Here is a 27,381-nt window from a genome sequence, read left to right on the forward strand (position 1 = left end):
GATGAAAACGAGCACTTGTTCATACACAATAATAAGGTTATAAAAACTAGATAAATTATTGACCGTCATACAACAGAAAGTGAACAATTTTAATAATTTTATATCATCATCAAAACTTTCATGAATCTTCCACTATCCTCCATACTAAACACGATTCAAACAACATAAAAGGTAGCAAATTACTACACATGTTCACTTCTTCCCACTATCGCCCGCTCCGAAATCGAATGAATTCCCAAACTAGCCACATATCGATTGCGTAGATTAATTACATAAATAACCCGAAGTCTCTCATTTGTTGCTGCATTCCCATTTTAATCGCACATCCATTTTCTGTACGTTGTCGTATTTCCATCCGACGCTAACGAATGGACCGGCCAAAGAAACTGCCAGCTGCGTGCTTAATAAAATTCTTTATCAATTTATGGACCCCATAAAACAGCTTATCAATAGGCGCTACAACTGGTGGCACGCAACGAGCCCGGCGCGAGCTCTCAATATACATGCACTTTACCCTCCGCACGAAGGGACAGTGCGGGGTCGCTTTACCGCTCCTAGAAGCTCACAAAACACAAAGACCTAGCGCTTGTACCGCGCGTGGTCTCGTAAAAGAAACACGTCCCTTTTCCGACCGGCGGCCACCAACTTGGGCCTCCGATCGTTTCCCTTTTGTCAGCGGGCAAAAATTATTACCACCAATTTCCGGTCGAGCTAGCACAAATCACTGCGAGCGGGACAGCCCACCAGCGAGCTCGGGGCAACCCGTACGCGACCGTACGTGAAACCCCGTCGAATCCTGCCAATTCCGGTCATTAGGCTTCCGAATTCGATCGCAAATCGGTTCCCTCGGTCCGGTCGGCAGGAAATCAATTCCACGCTCGCTCGTTTCGATTCTTCGCGGAAACGCGGAAAGAAGTAACGCCACCGAACATCGTGGCACTAAAAGGGGTTTGTCGTCCGTCCACCGTTCCAACTCTACCCTTTCCAACGTGCCGCACGGAGTCTTGTTTAAGACCTTTTAGTGAAAAATGAGACATAACGCACGCATGCCGCATGGAAACGTGTCACCTTTCTTTCACTTGGCTACCGCAGCCAAATCGAATCGAAACAAAGACCAGGCGTCTCCATCGGCAGGCGGAAAAAAAGGTACATCGTGTGACTGATGCGCGGTTTTTATAGGTAACTTTTTTCCTCGTTCGTCCTCGAGCCAGAAGGTTTGGATAAAACGATATCACTCATCGATCAGCGGCAGGCAGAAAATATAGCATCCCTAAACATAATACCCCGGACAAAGTAATCGCTTTTATTACGCCATTTTTGTGGGGTTTCTTTTCCCTGTTCCTTGTCCAAACGGGGCACCCGGATAGGGAGGCGTGCATTTGATCGTGTTGGTTGCAATAAAACAGTAAGAAAACCACCAATACAATCAAGGTATACCCTGGCCACCAACTTTTATGGGGAAGGAATCAGTGGTGTTTGTGGAAAACGAGCTGGAGGGAAAGAAAGAATGCGAAACCGATCGAACACGTTTTACGCCCGCAGGACGATGACACAGCCAGAAACCGCAGCTCATCACGATTCTTTTTTCTATCACGATCACAAAATATGCTCTTTCCATCGTAGGGTGTCGGAAAATGGCCACCAGATGGGAGGCGTCTGCGCCATTCCGCGGTGGCACAAATTATTTCTTATCAAATATCAATTATGTCCACCCTTCGGAAGGGGGATCGGACGAATCGAATCGTGACGCATCAATCTCCGAAATACCATCACCACCCCAAAATCGTGGTAGCACCGCGGGAAGAAAACTATGACGTGACAGGCGAACGATGGTGCATGGTGTCCCATTTAGTCATCGCCATAATGTTATCGATTCCCATTTGCGGCACCCGGTTTCAGTGGTATCGTTTGATCATAAAAATTAGTTAACGAAAATAGAAGTCTCCCTGCTCGTGTAACGGGTTTCATAATAGTTTTCGATGTCAGGGGAAAAATAAATCTAGGAAACGTTCTTCTACCCGGGTTTCTCGCTTATTATTTATTTGCCTTTCACAACTTAACATGTAAGAGGATAATGCGGATAATTTACAATTACTATTCAATTGTCGACCACTCTTTACCTTCTCGCAGTATATTTTTTTCTCAACCCTCGAATTTTCCCTACCAAGTGTAGAAAAAAGTCGTGTCTCCCAAAAGGGCGAAGGAAAACGGCTAACAAAAATAAAAAACACACCGCCATAACTCATGATCATAACTTTGTCACGTCCTTTTGTCCGCGGACCGCATTGTTCCTCTTCTGCGCATAAAACCGCATTTGAAATCGTAAACTTTCCGGGCCCGAGCGTTTCCGTCACCGCGTACCGTCCTGGGACATTGTCTCGTATTTATCAGGAATAAAATATAACGAAACCCTAACCGCGCTAAACCATAACGAGGTGAACTGGAAGACAATGGAGAAACAAAACAAATCATCACAATACTCAACCCCTACTTGTCGGAAGGAATTTCTTCGTATCCCTTTGATGTGCTCAATGTTTGCCCAATTACCTTCAATTGGGAGTCGCTTTGGGTTTACGAGCCTAAGGTATGATTGAATTACGACGATCGTCTTTATTTAAAAACAACTTTGCGAAACGAATGTTAAATTTTAGCTGTCATTAACCATAACCAATTTTTTTCTAATAAAAAAAAGCATTTCGTTTGTATAAAAATAAAAAATCCTGCACTAAAAGAAAACTTCACGAAAAAAGTTGCATGCTTTCTGAACCGAGTAACAGCTAGCCGGGTTCACAAGCTATCACATAAAACCAACTCGACAGCAAAAATCTATACATCATCAGCGCTGTTGCTGCATTGTTAAAAGTTCATCATAAATCTTCCGGAATAGCTGTTGCAAAATGTGCTATCCCAAACTTTATCATGCAAGTGGAAGGAAGAAGAAAAAATCACAACGTAAAACATATATACACACACACATCACGGGTCAGATCGATAAAAGAAATCAAGCCAATCTTTTCGCTAGAACTTTTGTATCAACTTGTTGAAAAACGAGCTGGCCAGCAAGTGACAGTGGGTCCCTCCAGTCAACCGTCCAACCGAACGTTACTAAAACTTCGACGTTTGACTCGCGTGGCACGGATAATAACGCCGCTGCTCTTCTTGGTGGCTCTCGTATGCTTTACGATACATCCGACCCCGCCCGGAATCACGCCGGCTCGTACAGCAAACAACGCGCCCGCCAGCTAGTGCGCCATAAAAACGGGCCGGATTTCCGACATAATTTAATTAATTATATTTTATTACTCTTAGCCCGCTCTTCTTGCTATGGGAAGGAAGCTTTTTCTTTCTTGCTCTTCTAATGGACGTGTTTTTTTATCTCTCTGTTCTTCCGTTTCTTCTCTTCCACAGTTCCACGTGCGTTTCGTAATCCAGTGGCACACCGTCAAGGACTCGTCAAAGAGAAACACAGTGATTTGAGACATAAAAAAGACCGGGACTTTGAAAACTCTCGTCCCTTAAACCCAACAGCGGCGTCAATCAGAAAAACCGCTCCGTTAGGGGATCAGTTCGTACTTTTTTTTTCCCGGTTTCCTAGCCGCCGAAAAGCATTTCCCGAAATACCACCAACACCAGGTGACTGCGGCCCTGTCACCCCCTCACGACCCCCCGGGAAGGATGGAACTCTCGCGGATAAAAGCCCTTTACTGTGGCATCATATTTCAGCTGCTGTTTACCCTCGCTCTACCGCTGCCCTACACAAGTGAGTATCGCCCTCGGTCTGTCTGTCTGTTTGCCTGTGTTCCTTCCCATTCCTTTCTCCTCCAACTGAACTACTTTTCCGGTTGCTTATCAGAAAGCAGACCAGAACACAAAAATCCCAATCCTCCCTACGTGTCGGTTGATTGATTGAACCCACCAGCAACCGATCCAAACCGATACCGAACATTCCCGTTCCACAACCACGAAAAACACGAATGAACAATTTTCCACGTGCGGAAAACAACAAAAATGAGGAAAAAGGAACTACAAACGGCGGTAGAAGTGAAATTCCTTGGGGAAGCGTTGTGAAAGTTACTTTGTAACACGATTTACCTCGCGTGGCCGGAAGGTTGACAGAAATTTGCCACTTTTATTTATTGCCTTCTAATGATCCATGAAATGAGCTTTTCGTGTGAGCGAGACGGGCGGGTTGGGGTTGGGGGTGGAGGGGAGTTTTTCGCCTCCCTCCCCTCCATTGGCATAGCAGACAATCGGACGGCCCAGTTTGATCCATTTCCGTGATCGGTCGGAGGTCATATCCGGAAGAGAGGGGGTTTCTTGATTTTTATAGCACGAAAATGAGGCACCCAGCAGAGTTGTGTTGGTTTATTTGTGGGAAAACTCACGTGGTGAATTGAATGTTGTTATAATTTAAGTAGAAATTTGATGAACGCAAGGTTCCGTTATTAATTCTTGAATTGAAAGTAATTTATATCATCCCTCGTTTATGTTTGAAAACCCATCATAACTCTACTGATGAATTTCAAACCAGTAAACATAACGATAAAAAATGAGTAAATAATGAACAAATTTAAATTTGAACAAAGAAATTTAATTTAATTTACAGTAAGTTATTTATTCTAAACAATATTTGATGATTGAAAAGAGTTCAAATTACCCCTCTTTTATGTTTTAAAACCAATGATAGTTCTATTGATAAATGTGAATCCACAAAATATTAAGCTCAAACATATAATTTTACACACAATGAATATAATATAATGTAACTGAGTAGTCAACAAATCAACTAGCTTGTATTGCTTTATCTAGAAGCTCTCATAAAAATAACCAACTAATGGACGATTGTTTTCCACTGGAATGTTTAATTACATTTGACCAACTTTCTGTCATCTTCCCCTTCCAAGCGGGCGATGATGCCAGTGTCAATTAGTTGCTGTAGCACAAAATAGCATTCCTAGAATATTTGGCAACGCACTCTCGAGCCGCAATTGAGCGTCAATGGCATCTATTTGTGCTTTTTCCCACACCCATGATCGTGCAGCATGGAGGAAAGTACGGTCTGTACGTACGGTTTGCCAGCCAATATTCGCCTTCCGTATCGTCGTTTTCGATGGAGGCAAAAATTGCAAAGGAATATCCTAGTGGTTACAACCAGCCAAAGCCGGTCGGCTAACGATCACCCACGAGAGTACGGACCGGCATCGAGGGGACAGCGGGACTGGGTAGACTGACTGACAGGCGTTTAGTGTGTCTGTGTGTGTGTGTGTGTGTGTGTGTGTGTGTGTGTTCGTGGGAAGCAATCGCAAACGTTGGCTCAAAGCCCGACCCAAAATTGCCAGTGAACGGAAGGAGCAAATCCGAGAATGCAAAGGATTCAAATAGGAAATCGACATTCAGCTCGGAAGGAAATGCCGAAGAAAAAGCAACCAGAAATATGTGGCCAAAATTTGTATGCACATCGATGTGCAACAGGGTGACACACACACACACACACACATAGTCAGTGAAAGCAATAGGATCTTTAGTTCCGAAACAGCGGGTCGCTTGGGTATCAACTCACACACAGCCACAACAAGGAAGGTTCAGCCAGACCGGGATCGTTACGAACCGTTTAAGATTGGAAGGAATGCTGGTTCCTAGTTGGGTTTTTTTCGGTAGCTTTGAATAGCTTCGGATTGGGCTAGAGAACTGTTGTAAGTGTGCATGTGGTGTTGTTGCGTTCTGCGAACCTGCTGGTGGTGGAAAGAATTGGCCTTTTTATCCCCTGGCCGTCCAGGCTTTCGGCGGCTTCCGAGTAGCGGACAACGATGTGCCCTCGTAAATATATATAGCGCGTTGGTGTAGGGGTCTCTTCGAGCCATTCGTTTTGGCCAACACATGCCGAGTGCGCGCTGCTGTATAATTAAGTATGGAGATACAATGGCATACATTTTCTTTTTCGGCCCTCCCGAAAACAACCGACGCTTCGGTTATCCACTCGCTTTGGAGGACGACGGAGAAGGGGGTCGGAGAATGTATCCACCGAAACCCGTGGACAAGTGATAATTTACGGTTATGGCTTTTGACATGACATCTGTTTGTGCTGCTGCCACCAACACCACCAAACTGGGGGGCGGAACACAAACCGTTGGGTTTATTTGTGCCAATGGAATCCGGCGGACTTTGCATGGATCCCAGAGCGGCTATGGATTTGAATTGAAATTAAAATGAGCTCGAAACAAGGAAAAGATGTGCGTTATTGGGAGGAAAAAGGGTAATCATGGAGTGAGCCGACAGCATACAATTTGAAAGCGAAGGAAGGAGTTTGAGATGTGTGAAGAATTTTAATCAACTTCGAAAAAACACATTTCTCAAACAAAACTGATACCAAAAAGTGCATTAGTTGGAAAAATAAAAGATTTAACACCAAAGTTTTGACAAAATAGAGAAGGAAAAATAAAATTAAACTTAACAAACACACGGAAATTTGTCCATTCAAAAATCGCACAATGAAACAATAAACTACAAGCTTTAATCCCATTGAATAGAATTAAATTTTCAGATACTTCCAGTTCTGCCATTATTTAGACTTTCTGTCAAAATGTAAATTTAAATTGGCACTTCCTGCAACGCTTATCTTCCCGCACGCACTGGCGGTATCGTTTTTCTAAGCTTCATTAGAAAACCAGTCTGCTCGAAATTGCTCATCGTTACTGAGAGCGTCATGGTGCAGCCAAGAGCCACCGCTGATAAAATGCGAAATCAGCACCAGTTCTCCTCCTCCATTCCCAAACCATAAGCTTGTCACATCGATCGGAACCAGTTCATCCGAACTGGCGGAAGCTAGCAGTTGGTCAGCAGCATCGTTGACAACAAACAACACTTCCGTAATCCCTTCGCAAAGCTTGAGAGGGGAGTTCGTTTTCATTTAACGTTCCTGCCAGAAAGTGCTGCGGTCAGCCTCGGAGGGCACACTACGCTACGACTCTCTGAAGCGATCGGAGTGCGGTCCAATCGGGAAGTCCGGTTCGGTTTAAATTTCCCTTCGATGCTGTCGATTGGGGTTTTTGTAATCTACTCCACCTCTCCCTCCCCGTTAGCAGAAGGAGTTTCATATCCGGTTCCGGTCTCGGCACGGGGATGCTATACATGAAAATTATCTATTCCATTAGCAGCACACAGACGGACACACCACAGCAGCTCACGTACGCCCTGGAAGAAAACACATTGTAACGCAAATTGCTGGTCGTGCAAAGAAATAGAGAAGTGTGCTGCCATGCCGGGGTAGATAGCATTGCTGATCGTCCGGTCAGTGCCGTAATTGCTGGTACATTCTAAATTGGAGCACGACCACCGTAAGATCCTCTTCAATCCCACTTAATGGCGTTCGAAGGCGCTCGTAAAGCCCTGGCAATTTGCAAATCACAATAGATGTGTTTTTGCATACGAGCCAATATTTCTAGCTGATGCAGGATTTTACGATGACATATCATTTTTTCCCATTTTATAATTGTCCTAAGCTTCTCTATTAAGATATATCGAAATCTGAAACGTGGAAAACCAAAATTAAAGCCTCCATCTAATACCAATGCAGCACAAAATTTTATGCAAAACGAAGCATACAATGTTCTCTTTATGGCGATTTGTGTTACTTTTGCATAATTGAACAAAACATACATTGAAAAGCCAAACCCAAACCGTCATAATATTTGCTTTCCCGCCCTTCGCAACGGAGGCCCTTTTTTCAGCCGGCCTATTCGTCAAATATTTAATCCTCATCGCACAAAGCCGGCCCAATGCTGCGTTGCTCGTTCGGGAATAATTTACCCCCCAATGAGCTTGCAAATGAAAAATTTAAATTAAACCATCTCTCTGTGTCCTTTTTTTTCGAAGTGAACGAAAAAAAGCTGCGTGACCCGAAGGAATTTGTGCATCACGTGAAAATTCCTACTGTCGCCGGTTAAAATAAAAGCGAATAAAAATCGCGCTACTTATAATTAATTTCGCTCCGTACTGGTGGATTTTTCGTCCGGTTGACTCATTTCCGCTCGGATAATATGTGCGGGATGTTGCTGAATATTGGATGAGTGGAAAAGAGTGTTTTTTTTTATTTACCACGCACTGTCAAAGTTTATCTCCTGCCCTTTTTGGGGACGTCAAGCTCGTCTCTACATATTGCAACGCTTTGGCCTGTTTGTTGTGGTAAAAAGTATTTACGATAAACTCGTACAAACACGAATGTAGGTTGTTTCATTGGTAAGGGTATATGAGTCATTGATAAAGTAAGTCTTCAATTATGTATCCTTTTAAATAATTAAATATTTTCAATCTTGACATTAAAATTTAGGTCTATTTGAGACAGTGGCTTTAAGAGCCACGGTGAATCATTCTTTCGCGTAGATTCGTTACTTAATTAGCATTAACTAAATCCCCCCACAAGCTCAAGACCGTTAAGTAATTAATTCTTTTCTCGATTCGATATTGCCCCGCACCTTCGCTACGTGGAGTAGGTTAAAAAAAGATTTGAAGAAAAAAATACCGTACTATCCGAATTCAGTTGAGCGGAAACGTGCTTCGGAACTGTAAGTGGAAACTTTCTTCTCACTTAGCCGCGCACGTGCTTTACAATTTCTCAAGAAATTGTGTTCCACACAGAATTGTCCAAGTGGAATATTTAAACGCAGTCCAGTTTGGGTGGGGATGTGGAAAAAGAACACACAAGAAAACGTGACCGGACGGTGCAAACCCCGCCCGTCCCTCACCAATGTTGAGCGCCGGCATTTTTACACGACAAAACAATGCTCGGATTGCAACAAGAAATTGGAGCACGTTTCATCCACAGCATCCCTGCAGTGTCGACTCTGCACCAAAGTGCTACCGCAAAAAGGAAAGAAAAACGTTCTGGAAAAAAGATTAACACACACACACAAACACACATACAGAATTACATACAGGACCGCTCAAACAAGACAAACAGAACGCTCACTGGCACTCGTCTCAAGATCAGTCGTGCAATCTTAAATCGATTTGACGAACCAGTACACACTTCTCCTTGTTTTTTTTGGGAGCCCCAAAAACCTGCCCGAAAGAAAACCAGCTCGAGCGGCAAAAAGAAACATCTCAACTGGATGTGGTTGCAATTTGTACTAAATGAGAAAAGCGTCCGGCGAAAGAAACGTGGCTGTTTTGTTGTGCCTTTGTCCTAGATACATTGTTTCTTCGTTGGCTCGTCATTATACAAAATACTGCCCAACCCTTGAAGTGGTAGTAGTAAATTTTTAGCTATTTGCTTTCTTTGCCTAAAAAAGAAAAAAAATTTAACAGAAGGCTATCTGTTTTTTTTGAGAATTTTTTGGAATTTGAGAGGGAATTTTTCTGGTTTACCTGAAGTAATTGAAGTAAATACTTTGTGGTAAAAATAACAGACTGTCCTTCTGAAAATATGAAAAAATATTTTTTCTGTTAGTGCATCCAACAGACATGTGAAAAAATCTTAAATCTACCAATCCAAGCAAACAGATGGTTTTCCAACGCCCAAAAAAAGTCTCACCGAACCAAAACAGAAGCCATTGCTACCGAAGGGTTGCTTGCTTCGACGGCCGAGGTTGCTTGGATGGAAAATATGTTTAATGTTCGTAAATTTAAATTTCAGCTTATCTGTCCGTCGTCACCGACCCTTCCCCTTCCCACCTTACCTTCGTCTGGTATCTTGTTCGCATTCCCCTTTCGCCGTAACGCTTCATCCTTCCAGCCAGATGGCTTTGGTTGCAGTTTTCCTCCTGCATTTTGTGTGTCTGCGTGTGTGTGTGCCGTGCTTAATGTTCCGGGATGCTACTGGGGTCTGGGACTTTCCGTTACGGAGAGAATGGGCTTGTATTTTTTTTTTTCTGTTTCGTACACCAACTTTCTCACGAACGCGCGGCCGAAAAGCTTGTGCGAAACGTCGAAACTTTTTCACTCACGAAAATGTTCCACGAAACTCTTCCACCGCTGGGCGAATGCCGAAAGTTGGAGTGGTTTGTGCAGGAAGAGGGGAGAGTGTCGGTAAAAGTTGTTCACATTATGCTCACGCCGGAGGGAAAACCGGGTAGGCGTGGATTTTCCCGATGCATCGGCACGTGTGATGCGATTGTTCGCTGGAGAATCGTTATTTTTCACCGGCTCTTCATGTGACTGTCGGCTTAGCGACAGAAACGCCAACTTTTCCACCCCTCCAAACCAATGCACGCACATGAATTCACACGATTGAGAACACTACCATCGCTCGTTAGTTACGTCAAACTTTTTCCCCGCAAGGGAGGAAAATGTAACTACCGTTCCCGATTTCGGGTGACGTAAGGAAAACTTTCATCCTTCCGACTCATCCAACCGTATCCTTCTTCCCCTTCGTCACTTATTCACATTATCTCTTAGCACTTAGCACTATTTCCGACCAAATAGACGATGGTGGTACCGGGCCTCCCAAGGGTCGCACCGATGGAAACCCTTTCAACCATTTTGTTACATTTTGTAACACCCGTTACGTCTTCAACACGCCATCACTTATTCACACCACCTCCGGGGGTTTTTTTGCCACCCGAACACCTTCCAGGGTACTATTATCCACCTCTATCTTTGTGCTTGTGTGTGTTTGTGTGTTTAAGACCGTTGGGAAAGTTGTCGAACTTTGATTTGCAGCATGAACACCCAACCGAAAATGGGTTGCTTTCGTGTTTTCTAGGAATCCTGGGAATTCAAAAGCTATTACATTTTTATTTGAACATTTTTCAACAAAATAATCTGTCGAAAAGGAACAACATTAATTTGAGATACCATTGTTATTTCAATTTCATATTAAAAAGTTTGTTTTTATCAAAATCAGATTGAAAGAGTGTCGTTTTGACAAATACTTTTTTCAAGTATTATTTTGCAAAACTATTGTTATAGTATCTCCAATGAAGATCAGTTAAGTAAATCTGTTCGATAAAAATACCTTCCTATCTGCACATCGTTAATTTTCTCACATTTTTCCACCGTCCACTATAGCTTGCTCGTCCCGATGACGAGGTTTTTCGGCAAGACACGGACAAATTGATGAGCGAAAGAAGCTTCCCGAGCGTTCCGATAATGCAGCACAATTTATCGTTCCCTTCCCATTACGATACACACCTTCTCTCGTCTTCCCAAAAATGTTGTACAAGCCCCAACATAAATATCCCTTGCAGATGCCCCTATCGTAGTGGTATGTGTGTGTGTGTGGCCTAAACTGGCCTCTAGGTAGATTGATGCAGTAGTTACCGACACGGACACTTTTCTCGTCGATTACGGCCTCTTCAGTTTAGTTTGCCTCCCGTGTGCAGTGTTCTTTTTGTTTTCTTCCAGTTTCCCCCTGAGAGCACGTTTGTGGGCGCCATTTTTCCAACGCCCAAGCACAGGGTCATTATTACTACGCTCGTGCATGTTTTACTTGATGTACTGCATCAATTTTTTGGCCAAAGGCAACGTCATGTACGTTGGGTTGATGTTAAAAAAAGCAGGCTCCAAACCGAAACAACGGACTCCTCGTGTATCGTGTGCACAGTGTTTTACCCAAAGACGAACGTACGTGGGCCCCTTTTTTCCGGCCAGTCACTGCACGTACGAGACGGGACGAAAAACGCCGAGCCCATATATCTAGGATCTCTTACATAACCTCTAAACTATCGAATTATCCTACGTTCCATCACCGTTCGCCACAAGCCGGAGTGAAAAAGGATCATCCCGCCGAACTCCGCTGCGGTGCCCGTCAACCATTAGTCTAGCTTTTCCTTCGCTTGCGGTGTTTGCGGTCTCGTAGCGTTGGGTGAAAAGGGAGTGTATGTTATTTTTTTTTAGGTTTTCGCCCATGGCTCGGTAAGATTTCAATTTAGATAGCACCACCGAAGCCACAGCGACCACGTGCAGTACAATTATAAAATATTGCCCCCTAATCTAGCCTCGCACCTTTCGGGACATTCTCCGAGCTTAGCTTGTCGATCGTTTTGTGGGAAAGGTTTTTCTGAACTGTTTGAAAGGAAACCCGAAAATCCGAACCCGAACCGAACACAACCTTGCAACGAACACATTATTATTTTGGCGTGGAAAACATCGCTGTCGGACTCAAAATTCCCACGATGCAGAACAGGGAATATCACTTGAAAGACCAAATATTTTATAGCATTTAATTTGCAGGGCTTTATTAGTTTTTTTTCCACCAGGAAGTGGTTCCTCTGGTAACCCACTAAACTGACACCACAAACCACACACACACACACACACACACCTCCACAAACAGTCGGTCAGCTCGAGTCAATCCAAATCCGAACCGTCCACTCGCACGACTCTTTAGCCGACGCGATGATGGCGTGTCACGGAAGTCACTCGCCCGCCGGCCATTAGTGGCCTCAAATGTCCCACTTCCCTCCCCCAAAACCGACCCGGCTTCGTGTGACGTTCCGTGGTTCCGTGGTACCACGAAAGTGGAGCCCATTTGTTCGCGCTATCTGATGTAGTTTCAGCTTTTAAAACGGCTTAGCCCACTAGCAAACACGGTCGCCTAACTAACCTGAATCAACATTAATAACGGCAGCCAGGCCGGATGCTACGCCGACGGCGCCGGTAATGAAGGTGATGCGCTACCGACAGGCCCGGTTGAGGCACTTTTCCTTAAATGTGGTTTTGAGCATGGTGGAAGTGGGAGGATGGAAATAGGTCCTAAGGTCAACAAGCGAGATTTGTAGTTGGTTGAAGGGTAGCAAAAGCGAAGGACGTATCTGGTTTCGGGTGCAAATAAACTAGGTTCATCTAGGAGTACTAAATTTCCCTTTGACCCTTTTTTTTTGCTTCCGGATGCGGTGTAGTGCCTTTCTCGGTGAAACTCTATTTAAAGACTGTTCATTCATAGCGGGCAGAAATCAAGGTAGGAGTTAATGCAAAACAGCTATTTGATGATACATTTTCGAGCAAACTTAATTTGTAAAGAATGTGCATTAATGCTAAATTTCCTTATTTTGTAAGGATTTTCCGGAGTATAAAAAGAAGCGTCATGCATTTTGCTGACATTTATAAACGACATTTATTGCAAATAATGTTGGCAACTCTTTTAAAGGCTTAAGACTCTAAACAGTTCATTTATCGTGTCTTAAAAATGAATGAAATGATGATACAGTGCTCAAACTACTCAATCATCAATAAAAATGCTTTTTTTAAGATTTTGTGGCCTGTTATTATCCATTTTTGAGCAAATGGTAGACTATTACATAAAAATTTCACGAAAAACTACCTGTTAACTTTTTTTTATAATTTTAGAAATAAACAGTTGTCTTCAGTCTTATTTTTGCATACTTTGATTGATTCCTAGCAGAACTTTTAATTGGATTCTTTTCAAAAAGTTCTCCTCCTAAGATTCAATTCATCATAAAATAACGAAAAATTATACATTTTAAGTAGAAATTATAATTTCAAAAGTAGAATTACAACTACAGTAGTTTGTTATAAGTACTTGTAATCAAACACATACTACTTCTAAAAGTTGTACTTTTGTCATGGCAAAGTTAAATATTTTTTTCCATGTTTATTCGAACACATGCATTGCAGTTTGCTTTTAGTATAACTTTATTAAACACCGAGTATTTTCCAAGCCCTTCCAAACTAACCTGTCCTACTCTCCATCATGGAAAACTTCTGCAGAATTTGTCCTTGCTTGAAGAAATGGGTCAGATTATGTTAGTACAGTGGCTTTCGGGATTGAAACACAAACCCCCACACCCATCGGCAATCGCAAGCAACAACCCACGTACGAAGGACACAGCTGTTCCGGGGGTATACCTAAGCGGCACACGTAGCACTCGCGCAAAGAAATTGAGTAGTATTTACCCAAAAAGTTGCCTCGGCGGGCATCCATTTGGTTCCGGCACTCCAAATCTCACGTGCGAGTGCACATGTTTGTGCAAATAAAATGAGGAAGCAAACGATTATTCAACAACAAGAAACACTCCTCCACTCGGCCTCGGCGGTGAAGATCATACGTGTATTGGCCGGGGAACGGCGCCACATGCGCCAAAGAGAACCGGCCGGCCAAGGTTATACTGTCTTGCCTGGAGGCTTGCGGACGAAAAAAAAAACGTCTTGAAAGTTTCGCCACACCGACCAAGAGGGAAATGCTCCTTCCCTTCGCTTAAGTTCGAGCTTTTGTCAATACGAAGCCAGTGGCCACGGTGCGGGTTTGTGCATCCTGAAGGGAAGTGTTTTAAATTTTTCCGGCTCTCCAAACCGGCTTCACTGGGTTTAGTTCTTTTTTCCCCTTCCCTTGTGTATATTTTCCAGGGTTTTCTCCCACATCTGAGGACACGGCGAAGCGTGTGCGATTATGGTTAGTGCATAGTTTTTAACCTTTTATTTAGCTCCGGCAGCCCGAAGTGGGTGCACATTATACTCCGGCATCCATACATCGCAACCGCCAACGCCAGCCAGAAAAGCGGCTAATGCAATTTTCCCTGCTGCGGACTATCACATGCTCGTGCTGGCGGAACGAACTGTTTGGTTGGCGAATGGTTTCGGGCGCGCATATAATCATTAGGGTTAATTTGTTTTAAATTTTGTGCATGGCCACATTTTGTGAAAAGTTGCTCGAGGAAAATTCCTACCGAAAGGCAAATCTCTGGTGGAAAAGGGAAAAAGTTTGGCTTCACGTACGACAATGGAGCGTTGCTGTGAAACAATTCACACTAAACTTTAATTAATATTGTAATTAGACAGTTTGGGGGTGTGAAATTAATTTTATAGGAAAGTTTAACTACTGTTTCCCTGGATACGCGGAAGCAAAAGATTCAACACAATTGCCATAAACTGATTAAATGGTTGGTTAGATGGTTTTCGAAAATATAACAACGATCAAAAAAGACCTAGGTTAACCTATATTGAATAAATAATTAAAACATGTATTTATTCCAAATAATCCCGTTCGTATTAAATATTACAAACCTTCCATAAAAATAACGTTTCCCCCAAAAGAGCGCATTTTATGAACTGCCTTCTACCGTCACACGCCGCAGGACATTATCCGCCATGGATCGTGTAGGGCCATTATTTAAAGACATCCCTTCCGAGTAAAATGCCATCAATCTACCGCCGCACGGCGCCTAACATCGGCGCGAAAAGCGTTTACTGCTAACGAGCAACGGCAAAAGTGTGATTTTGATTGATTCAACCAATTAACGACAAAACATTTCGCCTCCTCCCCCTTCTGCGGGGCTTTGGCTTCTCGCACCATCATTGGTTTAACTCACGACTTCTTAAAACGATCCGACAAAACGAAAGGAGTGGCGGGTGGAGGGATGGAAGGGGGAGGACGGAAAGCTGCTCGCGGGAAAATATGTGCTACCGAATGGAAGATTTGCCCGAAGATTTTCCCCGGTGCCCGATGATGGAGTGTTTGTAGAGTTTTGTTTTGTTTTCCATCGTCATTTTTCCTTTTCCTCTAGCGAACAACGTAAGCGAGCCGGAAAAACAAAAAGCTCCATACAGGAGGCAGATAAAGGGATCTTAATTTGATTCCGTTGATTTCGTCCCCGCCGCCCGATTTCCCATTTAAATAACGTTCATATTTTACGGGCTTTCACTTTCGACCTTTTTGGTATGTAAATTAAACCTTATAAAAAGAAACGAACTTCCGCGTTCGGATGGATTGAAAAAGAATTAAAATTCAACAATCACGCCATCAACCAACGAGGGTAAGGAAAAAGTTGATTAACTTCACGCTGGAATTAATTGCTAAGTCAATTTTCCACCCACTTGAGGCGCCAGCCTTTCATTCCCTAACCGAAGCACCTGCTGGTTATTAAAATTGATTCATCTCACCCCCGCACTGTGACAAAACCACTTTAGGGCACGGTATCCGTCGTGAAAAACTGCTCCACTCCTACACGATGGCGCAGACGACATCTAATTTTTTTTTCTTCTTTTCTATCAAACTTTGGAAAATGATTTTTCTCTTCCGTTCTTTTATTCGCCTTTTGCGAGGTAGTACGCACTGGCTCGTACTTGGCACGCTAGGAGAGCGTTGGCAAGAGTCTTGCGTGTTGCGTCCCCTCGTAGGGAAAGCCAACAGGCAGATGGGGAGAGGAGGGAGGGGGGCACCGAACAGGATGCTCGAGTGGTTTAACAAACATTCCATAGATTCCATTTCTTAATCGGATCACGACGCCAACCGACACTGAAAGCAAGAAAACCGAGATGCCTCGTGGAACGACCAAAAGAGGGGGGGATGAGAGATCTTTTTCATCCATTTTCCCTACCAAACACGCCACACAGATATTTGGAACTTTCCCGTCTTTTGTGTGCGTGTGTCTGCTTGAATCTGTTTGTGGTTCTTGCTTTGCCATCGGCACCTGCCGACGTTTCCCTGCCCCATCCCGATGGCTCGGTTTGAGCTATTTCTAATAGCAAAGAATGCAATGGCTTTTCCGTTTGTCCCGGGGACAAACTCCCACTAGGAGTTGGGGAGCCGTCCGTTGTGGGGTAGCGTAAGAGGAACGACCTACAAATTGATATGCTAATGCAAGCTAATAATAATAAGGCAATCATAATCTCAAGCACACTTGCTGTGAAGGAAGGAAACCCGGAGTGAGGGAAAAGGCCACACGCTTGTGGACAATACGACTTCCGGTGCTGTTCGACGAATTTCCCCCTCGGGCTGAGAAATACGGACTCGTAAGTTCACCTAGGACTTACCGCTCGGCCACCGGCTTCTTACTAACCGCACCACAAGGACTTCATTCGACGACAAATTTTCCCGACCAAGCAGGTTATTTCTGTTGCCCTTCCACGACAACGAAAGGAAACACGCGCGTATTTTCCGAAAGCACCATCATCGTACGGTCCCCGGAATGAAGTTATCGTTCGAAGCCACTTCCACACGGTGCGGGACAGCCACTTAAGGCTTAGCGGATGAAGCAATAACCGTTTTCGATAAAATGTCCTTCCTCCTCCTCCTCCTTCTGCCCATCAGACAGGAGGCTTTTCCCGGCTATCGCGGAGTGGTTTAAATTTTCACTTAAAAATTAATAATGCCCGCTTAAATTACTTTCCACCTGCCCGTGGAGGAAGTTTATAATCGAATAAAAACTGATTCCATCCTACGGGTGTTTGTGTTGGTAAGAGGGGTTTTTTGAGTTCCTAACCCCTTTGATGCCCCTTCCAGTCACAGGTGTAAGGTCTATAGTTTTCCCATGTTTTTTTCGATGTGCAAAGGAAACCCACATCATTCTTTCCAATCCCAAAACCAAAAGGTGAAACAGATATCATACCGCACCAAACCATTCCGACATCAATCCCCGGGATTTTGGGAGGGGGGGGAATGGAACGTTGTTCCCGTCCCGAATGGGATATTGGGCACTTCCGGTTCACTGGAGACGAACGGTGAACGGATGAAAAACTTCTCCGGTCGATCAACTTCTTGGCGCGCCACCGGCATGATGCAGCATCTTTGCACCTGGATTGGAGGGGGCAGGAGAAAATAAATATTCATCACTTCCACTGGCTGGTCTTTTCCATTTTTCGCATCGCATCGGAATTTGCCTTTTTTTCTTTCATGCCTATTTTCCGCACAGGCATGTGCGAGAACATAATAATTTTCGTTCAGCTCGTGAAATTCCCCGGTGAGCGGTAAATAAAATTGCATCGCAATCGATTACGTACCGGTGAGAGCCAGCCGAGGTTGTACGTGAATTAGCGTGACCTTTCGGTCCACCGGGGCAAGAAAAACCCTATTTCGTTTTTGGCTTAGTTTTCCAATCATTTTAAACAACGCCAGTATGGAAGATTTAAAGCGCAAAAGCATATTTTAAATGTTACAGCACTCTTGTTCCTTTTTGTTTATAGAGTTTTTGATTTTTGAAACAGATAAATTGTGAAATTATTTTTAATGCAAACTCCTTCGCAAAAGAAGCACATCTGACCTTTCCATATGGCCATCGAGCCAGCCGGTCGAATCACGTGGAAATATGCTTCCACGGGAGTACATTCCGTACGTGCCGACACGTCGCATGCACCGTGACGCCTTTCCAATTTGCTCGTGTGTGTTCCATTCGAACTGGAAGCCTTAACGAATTTGTTCCGATTGGAGAAGAAAGACCAAGAAACAGTACATCTTCTCTTCCTCTCTTTCTCTCTCTCGATTGCCTCCTCGCTTCCAAAGGGATAGAAGTCGATGGGATTTTCCGCAGTTGATTAGTTACTCTGACCACGTACATGGGTTGCGGGTTATAATTTGAATTCAAACGGAAGGACTTCCACTTCCACAAATTTTCACTCCCTTGTCTCCCGGGGGAGGAATTGGTTGGGCTGCGTGTTATTGTGCTCGGTTCAGTGGAGCTTCCCCAATTGGATAGCATCTCCCTTCCTCCGTCGAAAAAAAAGTCATTTGCCGAAACATTTGCTGACTTGCCAATGATAAACAAAAGCTGCTGACCTGCCGAGCATCGCACCTTCGTGTGCATCGTGGCGTTCGTGTGCCGCTTCGATGACTTTAATACGGTCCGTGATTGTCCGACAGTTGCCGGGTATTCGAGCTTCCGGCGATGTGCATCCGAACGTGCCGGAACAAAAGTCCAGTCATATTTGTGTCAAGGTAGATTCGGTCGACTCACTACGGAACCAAAAACGGTAGATAGAAGAAGAGTTTTAACAGATTGAAGTATTATCTTTGGAATGACATTAAAGGAAATTTCGTTAAAAATTTTCCCACATACTTTTTTGTAAAGAAAATTCTTCCCGTAGAATGGATTTGTTCATCAAAATCTCAACTCTTTGACATTAAATTAGTCCACCCCAAATCAGCGTTGTACGTGGATGAATTTAAATTTCAACGATCCATCCCGCAGAAGAATTCAATTCCGCCTGGGACCGACATTATGCTGCTCATTATTCATCGCACATCATCCGCGTCCCGTGCCGGTGCAGAATTGTGGCAGGCTTTTCCTTCCCCATCGCAGGCGACCTTTACCACGAACGAGAACAAGTGAAAACACACAAAAATTGGCCAACCACTAGGTTTTGGTGGGGGAAGGTTTTTAGCTCAGTATTAGGGAAAATGTATTCGTTTTTACTGTTCTCTTTCGCGACCCCAATTCGGTGCAGGATCTATGTTTTCTATGCGCGCAGCAAATCAGCGATCCCGAATTCATCTGGTTTGATTGATTACCGAAAGATGGATTTTTCATGTGGAAGTTTTTCGTGCAAAAGAGGAGGCTGTGGGGAAAAAAAACATCACATCAACAAACACACATCAAAAGCAAAACCGCACACATACACACGGCCTACCAAGTTTTTTTTCCTCCTGCCAGCGTAAAAACAACGTTCGAAAAAAAAACATTGCCAAATAACGCCGCTGTCTTTTGCCATCGGAATTTTCCTCCGAAGCAAATAGTATGGCCGCTGGTGGCGGAAAATCCCCCTTTCCGGACCTCTGTGTCACCGTGTTTTCGTTATGAGTTCCCGTGATCCACTTTACCGGACACATTTTTTCCACATCCTTCATCCTTTTTCATCCTTCCCTTTTTTTGCTCTCGTAGCTCGACGCTCGGTCGTGTTTGTGATTAAAAAACGTGCCCTTAAAAATGGCCGACCGAATTTCGACCATCGGGTGAGGTCACCCTGAACGGGAAAGCATTCCACCGAGTTTGTGTACGTTTGTTTCAGCCTCCTCCCAACCGGTCTTCCCTTGGCTTTATCTTAACTGCCCACAAGCAGGCGTTCTCCGGGCATCAAAAGCGGGCTTGGGTGCATTCGGATCGATACAGGATGTTGTTTCTTCGGTCGGATAATTGAATTAAAATTCATCGACATCGGACGTTGGTGTGGTTTTGCGACCGGCCATTGCATCGGCCCCCGGCATTGCATTCCGTACTAATTGCCCACGATCGATGGCGGAACGGAACCGAACCGAAAAGTGGGCCAGGCGAAGCTCCCAAAAACAGCGCCACAATCAACGTTAACAACAACGTTGTAGAGCTGTCCTTGTTCTTTCTACTAGCTTGCTTTACCTCCCTCGTTACTCCAAAAACGTACCGGACGCCATGTTGGAAACGGTGTATCAATTAGTGCAATTGATCGGTACTTCTTCAGTGGCCTTCAACAAATTGACCGACACAAACTCGGAAGCACTATCCTATGCGGGTAATTATGATGAGCTGCTAATGAATAAAATAAACAGACAGATGCGGTTAACAAAAATCCGATAAAAACCCTTTATAGTTCGAACCAATCGAACCAATTGGGTGGAATGGATGAAAAGCAAAAAAGACCTACCCCGGGGCATAATTATGACAATTGACACACCATTTTAAATCCATTAGCATAAATTTACTTTGGCTACAAATTGAGGGTCCTTTCCTTCCCGCCGCAAACGCCGCCCTCCATGGCAATATTTACTTGAACATAATTAATTAACATCAATTATTTTCGTTCTTTGGGTAGTTTTTTTGCGAAAAGTGTATTTTACCCGTGAAAAAAAAACAGAACGATCGTTTGTGTTCTGTGGAAATTGTTTACGGTTTGGTACAATAAATAACACTCACACTATGAATCATTCAAACGTGCTACAAAGTTTCACCGACCTATAGCTTCATTAAACATTGAAATGAAATGTTACCATTTCGTTGGAACTTTCTGTGGTAATTTCCAAGTCAATTGAAACACATGTTAAACAATTTTATCCATGTGCACTGGGGTACCTCAAACATGAATCATCGAGAGTGCCATTTACATAATGGCCACCGTCTCTATTTCGCTTCGGCCACGCACCGGACAGACGGACGAAAATTCCCGCCCCTCCCGGTGGAAATGCTAATCACGTGAATATTTATACCGTTACGCACCGTTACGCCAGACCTCGGTGATTTAGGTGACTGACCGCCTGAACCAACTGCCGGACGGAACTGCATTTCATAAACGGCCGTATCATAAACCCCAGATTTTTCGTTTTGTTTCGTTTTGTGTTTTGTTTTTTTTTTGTTCTTTCCGCTTATCCGCTGTGCATAGATTTTATTGTTTCCACACCCCCACTCCCTCCCGTATATTGTATCCACTTGCACTTCCCGCCTTCCCCATGCCAATTCCTCATGCACCCTCCCCACAAAAGAGAAAAAAACAGCAAGAAAATAACCACCTCCATGTATCCTGATTTTGCATTTTCTTTCTTTCTTTCTTTCCCGTGCGTTTTTTGCATCATTCTTTTTCCAGAGTATGGCCGTACCTGCAGCGATATCGGTTGCCTGTCCAGCCAGGTGTGCGTGATGGTCCACGACTCGTGCTCGCTTGGGCAACGCGAGGGTAACGATTGTGGCCGGTACCCGACCTGCAAAAAGAACACCGATCCCAGCGTCAATGCCGGACCGAGTGGTAATTGAACACTTCGTTGTTGTTTTTTCCTGCTCCTCTTCGTTCTATCCACTTCTCTCTTCTAAAGCCCCCTTTAAAAGAGTGTTTCTCTTCAAAAGAAAATCTCGACTGCAGGTAGAACGGCGGTCCCACAGGATCGTCACTGAGTCGTTGATGAAACGCGAAAGAAAACTCATGGAAAACGTGAAACAAAACTGAGGACAGAAAGCGGAACAAAAGAAACCGTACGAAAGGTAGAATGTTTTGGCAAAGATCGAAGGCACGAGCTGAAAGAAAGAAACCTTGCCACAATTTCGAGAAAACATTTCTTCATGGTTTCATGTTTTTCATGGTTGCCATTCTCACCACCATAGCATTGCATGGAATTTAATATTTTTATGGTTCCAAAAATACTTTATAAGAGTTCATGTGTCGTCTTAAAGTTTAGGCAATTTATGGAATGCTTTACATTAAACATGGAACCAGTGTCCTAAGGACTGGTTTGTTTGGGGATAGTAAGGAACTGGATTGAGTTACGAGTCTTTCCTTGCTCCAATCATGCATGATCTCTAGGTCTACTACTTAAGTCACATGCAACTGATGGGGAATTTCTTAATCACAGGGCATTAAATAGTGTTGTAAATATTGTCACCGACGGTGTATCCTTCCAAGTTCCCTGAGTTTCTACCTCTTCCCCAAGCGAACTCCCGAACCAGTGTCTCAAGCGTCTCTTTCTCTACTCCCCTGGCCTTCCCACCGACCTTCCTTCTCTTGCAGGCGTGCTCAGTCTCAACCCGGCCCCGGACAACACCCGGGTGGTGGGCGGCAAGGACCCGAACTACCCGAACATGCCGATCGACCCGAACTACATCTTCGGCAGCGTCCAGACGACGCGATCGCCCTTCATGAGCAACTACCCGCAGCCGGGCGCTGGCAGTCCGGCCGTCTTCCAGCCACTCTACCCCCCGCTCAACCAGCCCCCGGTCATCCCGCAGGCCCCGTTCAACTTCGGCGCGTCGCCCCACAACCCCTTCTATCCGCACAATCCCAACCCGAATCCCACCTCGACCGAACCGAGCCTCTGGAATCAGTTCCTCTACAACAAGCAGCCGGACAAGCGACCGCGCAGTGGTTCCCCGCGAGCCGCCGGCGCACCGCACAGTCCTCTGCTGCTTCTACTGTTGGCCACCCTGTCCACCGTCCTTCCGCTGCTCCCCGGGAGGAGCCTCTGGCGGCTTAGCACGCAGAGGATCGCTCCTGGAGCCTTATAATTCCCTCTCCCTCCGTGGCACCCTTCCCCTCCCGTTTCCGTTTGCGTACTGCAGCTCTCTTCTCGTCCACACCACACTCCGTTCACTGCCCATTATTAACTTCATCTTGTGAATAACCGTGGAGTAACCAAAAAAAACCGAAACCCGCTCCCAAACCGCGGGAGTCGTTGTTTTATCGTTGCATCATTTTTGTACATTTTCTAACATACAGGAAAGAGCCCTCTAGCAATTTATTAGACTGTGGAAACTAAATTCGGTACACGGCAGTGGGGGAAAACTCGCACCGAAAGTGGTACGAAATGCGAAAAAAACATATGTTATTAAAACACAGCACAGAACAAAAAAAAAGGATGCACTTCCGGTCAGTGTGTAACACGGCACCGTCTAATCACGAAGCACATCCCATCCCATGGTGGACGAAAAACCGACGTGTATGGCCAAAAGCAGCGTATCTGTTAGCAATCAACGAACGAGGAGCGGCTTGTGGAAGCTTACTACTAAAGCCGCTGAGCATCTCACCAGCGAGAGGGTTTAGGGTGGCAAATTTGTAAAAATATGAAAATATACTGTCTTTAAAATAAAAAAAACACACACACCGAGTCCTAACAACAGTTGATCAGCGCACCGAACCAATCTTAACACTGTAAGGGAAAATTGAAAAACAAGCAAAAAAAAAAACAAACTGCAATCGTTACTTTGCGTCAAGCAAACCCCAGGTGGCCCAACGGCAAACCAAGTAAAATGGTACATTGTAAGAGCACTGAAGCATAGGAAATGGAGAAAAAAAGAAACAAAAACAGCAAAATAAACTAACACCAATTGTAGCATACACCACAAAATAAACACAAGCCGATGGAAATCCGTAAATGAATCCATTTTAGCAAGTCAATGCCATAAAATTTGCAAAAAAAAACCGACGATTGAACGAAGAAAGGGTAAATTACTTTACTAAAACCCAGTGACTAACTAAGATAAATGGTGAAGGGAAAATGTTAGAATGTAGAAAACTCTAATTAAAAAATGGAGAAAATTTACACAAGAAAAAAAACAAACACCAGATGAATTTAACACTGATGGTAAGAAAAGGAGGAAAGAGGAAAACTTTAACAAAACAGCTATTATATCTTCCACTAAACCGTGAAGCTAAAGTTCAAATTACCGAACATATTCAGAACGTACTTCGACACTACACAACACAACAGACGGTCACCACGGTGTGACTTACATTAATGGAATACAGGAATACTTTAAAAAAACATTTGCAGCTGGCAGGTATATAGAAAAAAAAAATGGAAAAATCGATGGCCCATAAACTAAACTATCTTCTAGAATCAGAATAATCAGTCGGAGAAAAGTGAAGTGAAAACCCGAAACAGAACTTTGTGTCCATAGAAATAGAACAGAGAAAAATGCAACAAGAACGATTGTTAAGCAGAATTGTCTCCAGTGAACGGAACATTGAAGAAACAAACCCCGAAATATATGCAACTCAAGCAGCAACAGCAAAACAAATGAGCGCAGCGCCAACAGCCTTATACCTGATTATGTAGACCGGAATCTACCGGACACAAACCCGGACTGGCCGATCAACGAAAAGCACATAGTTTCACAATCCGAATTTCGCTGAGAATCACGGGCGAAAATATGTGTCAAGTATGTAGAAGGGATCCGTGTACGGCTAAAGTAATACCGGAAAAGGAATGTGGAATATTTGAAGTGAGCAATTTTCTGGTGCAACTAGAAAAATACTGTATCTGGCCGACAAAAAAACTAACGTATCGTGAATGTGTGAAAAAAGGTAGAAAAAAGTAAGCAACAAGGCCGCAGGCTGGGCCAAATGCTGACGAAAATAGAATCTGATCGGTTTGGAGTAGAAAGCTAGAGGGAGGAAAAAATGGCCAAGCCAGCACAGCACAGAGAAGAGGATGTGAAAAGTAAAAACAAGCAACACAAGGCACACAAAACGATAAAGCAAAGCAATGGAAAGAGAAAAAGAGAGAGAAAAGTAAGAATGAATAAAACAGACAACAGCAAAACTAAAGAAAAAAAAAGAAATCTAGCGAAAAACCTGAACTGATAGAAAAAGAAACAAACACGGTTGGAATTCTGGTCGCTCCAGGTGAATGGCTTCGGATGTTGCAGCAAAGAAGGGAAAAACCCCCCCGAAGGAATAACCTTTCTCCGAGAGTAGGTCAAGAATGGAACACAAACGCAGACAGGCACACGTACCGAGGTGCACCCCGAACCGAAACCGATGCTTTATGGTGCGGTTTTATCCGACGGTGAGTTTCCGGGAAAAGCTGCCCCAGCGTGGAGGACGATAATCCCGCGCCGACGGCCAAAAACCAGAATGGGAACCTAATGCTAAAGGATCATCGTGTCGAGAATCAAAGCCGTGCGGAGCGCCCGGGAGGCAGGTTGTGGCCCCGATGTTCAGATGACATAATTCCGTAAGTCCTCTGTAAACACGGTGAATTAACTTACTGGCAGGACCGGGTTAGAACGGTTAACCCGGGCGGACGGTTGGTAGCAAAATACTAGCAGTGTGCTTTTTCTTGCCCCTTTTTTTCCTTTTTAGGACGAGTAGTGTCTTCCTTTCGAAAGGTAAATCCAACCGTAAATTTTTGCCCTTCTTTTTTAAGCTTCATATCGTGAAGCAATATCCCTTGCTAAGTTGTTTTTCAGTCTGAATTATTGAAGAAACGATTATCTCAGTTATCATTGAAAATACGGTCATTAACGTTTTTCTTTTCTGATACTGTATAAGCAAGAAATGTTCGTAACTTCGTTCGTAACCACAAGCAAGGTTAAATTGGGATTATTATTGACTGTTTAAATTTAGTATCCATGGTCACAATGCAAACTAGCGATCGAATCATGTAAAAATTCAGTCGAAACATAAACAATATTGGCCGAAAACACAGCAGGCGCAGTTCCAGTATATTCCTTTTACCCGGAGTGAACCAGAAATCCAACCGAATGCAACGATCATGTAAATAAATCCTTCGTAGAGCGATAAAACAGCGGAGCGCACCGATGTGAAGAATGTTAGAGAAACGAAATCATAAATGCATAAACATTTTCATTGCAGTCATTATTCTAGCGTACGCGTTTTTCATTATTTGACCATAAGAAATCACCCGTTTCCTGTCTGTTTCCTTGTTTACATAGTCTCTAAGAGGGGAATCGTACTTTATACTCTACTATTTAAGACTTGTTCATATTTATGTTTCTTTTGTGTTTACGTCTATGTTGCACATTGTGAACGTCCAGTTTCATTTCTTGTAGTTTTTTAAGTTCTAAAAACAACCTGGAAATGCCACCTCGTTGGGATGTATTTTTGGATCTGTCTGCACGGAAAAAACACCCGAGCTTGGAGCTCCATTTTGTAAGAAATTATTATTAAAATCTTTAGCCCCCCGGAACTATTCGTGCGCAAAAATCAAAAATACAATCATCTTCTGGCGTGTGTCAATCAGTAGTTGCTAAGTACAAACCGATTGGTGGAACACAAACACACACACACACACACACAAACATTCAAAAATCATCAAAAACCAATGAATCATTTTGGCGAAAATCTAAAACTGGAAATGCGCTCGGAAAACCTTCCCGCATTTAATTGGTTTTCAAGTGCAGGTTTTTTGTTTGTATTCCGATTCCGTTGTTGCTTTTTACCCGTATGTGTTGTTTCTTTCTTTGTACCCGCTTTCTGTCGCAATGTTTCGTTTCTGTGCTTTTGTATCATTGTATTTTTTTAAGCTCCTCATTTCGTGAGTCTTTGATCCAAATTTTATTTTATTTTTTATATTTTAATGTTGAACCTCAACTTCACGCTTTTCGATCACCCCTTCCTCGTCCTTTGCTATGTCCGGCCGATCTTCCTTGCAGCGGGAGCAAGCAACGTGTACAACAACGGTCCACGTCCGTCGGCTCCGGTCGGAAATGGTGGGGACGATGATGTCCTTGGAACGCTCGGTCTCAACCCGAACAATCCGTACGGCCAGCGGCCGACACCGGCCCCAACCCGTCCAGCTTCGTCCGGTGGACTTTATCCGTTGCTTCCGACCGACAACAATCCGGGCAATCGCTACGGTGGCGGAAACAACGGCTATAACGGAGGTGGTGGAGGAAACAACGGCTATAACGGAGGCTCTGGAGGAAACAGTTACAACGGAGGTGGTGGAGGTTACGGAGGAGGTGGTGGTGGTGGATCTCGACCGGGACAATTCGATGGCGCCGGTGGAAACATCGTCGTGCCGACGCAGAAACCGCCCGCCTCGAGCGGAGGCTTCTTCGGCGGAATCCTGAGCGGTGTCCAGAATGCCGTCTCGAACGCGGTCAAGCAGCAGGTCGGAACGTACATCAACCAGCGACTCGGCATTGGACCGGCGGCCGGTGGTGCCGCGGGTGGAGCCGGTGGACTCGGTGGCCTGTTCGACGCACGCAACCTCATCGACAACAAGAAATTTGGTGGCCTGTTCTCGGAGAACAAACCGGCCGGTGGTGGCCAAGCTTCCGGTGGTACGCCCGTTGCCGGACCGGGCGGATATCCGGTGACCGTCGATCAGCGTACGTCGGCCTCGAACTACTACGCCCAGCCGCAACAATCGTACGGCCAGTACAACGCCGGCACCCGTACGACGGCACGCCCAGGCTACGGGTGGAACTAACTCTACCCACACCAATACTCACCTCGCACCAACGCCACCGCAAGGGCAGCTATATATCGTACCCTATAACCTCCATATATGAT

General features: G+C 44.3%; 1 protein-coding gene across 1 annotated transcript; it reads left to right on the top strand.

The window, feature by feature from the left end:
• The first annotated feature begins 3,591 nt into the window (after positions 1-3,591).
• Positions 3,592-27,381, top strand: LOC131291167 (uncharacterized). The gene is made up of 3 exons (XM_058320361.1): positions 3,592-3,760; positions 21,217-21,375; positions 26,517-27,381. The coding sequence occupies exons 1-3, from the start codon at positions 3,676-3,678 to the stop codon at positions 27,296-27,298; spliced, it is 1,026 nt and encodes a 341-aa protein (XP_058176344.1). The 5' UTR covers positions 3,592-3,675; the 3' UTR covers positions 27,299-27,381.

The sequence above is a fragment of the Anopheles ziemanni genome, chromosome 2, assembly GCF_943734765.1.
Source record: "Anopheles ziemanni chromosome 2, idAnoZiCoDA_A2_x.2, whole genome shotgun sequence".
NCBI lineage: Eukaryota > Metazoa > Arthropoda > Insecta > Diptera > Culicidae > Anopheles > Anopheles ziemanni.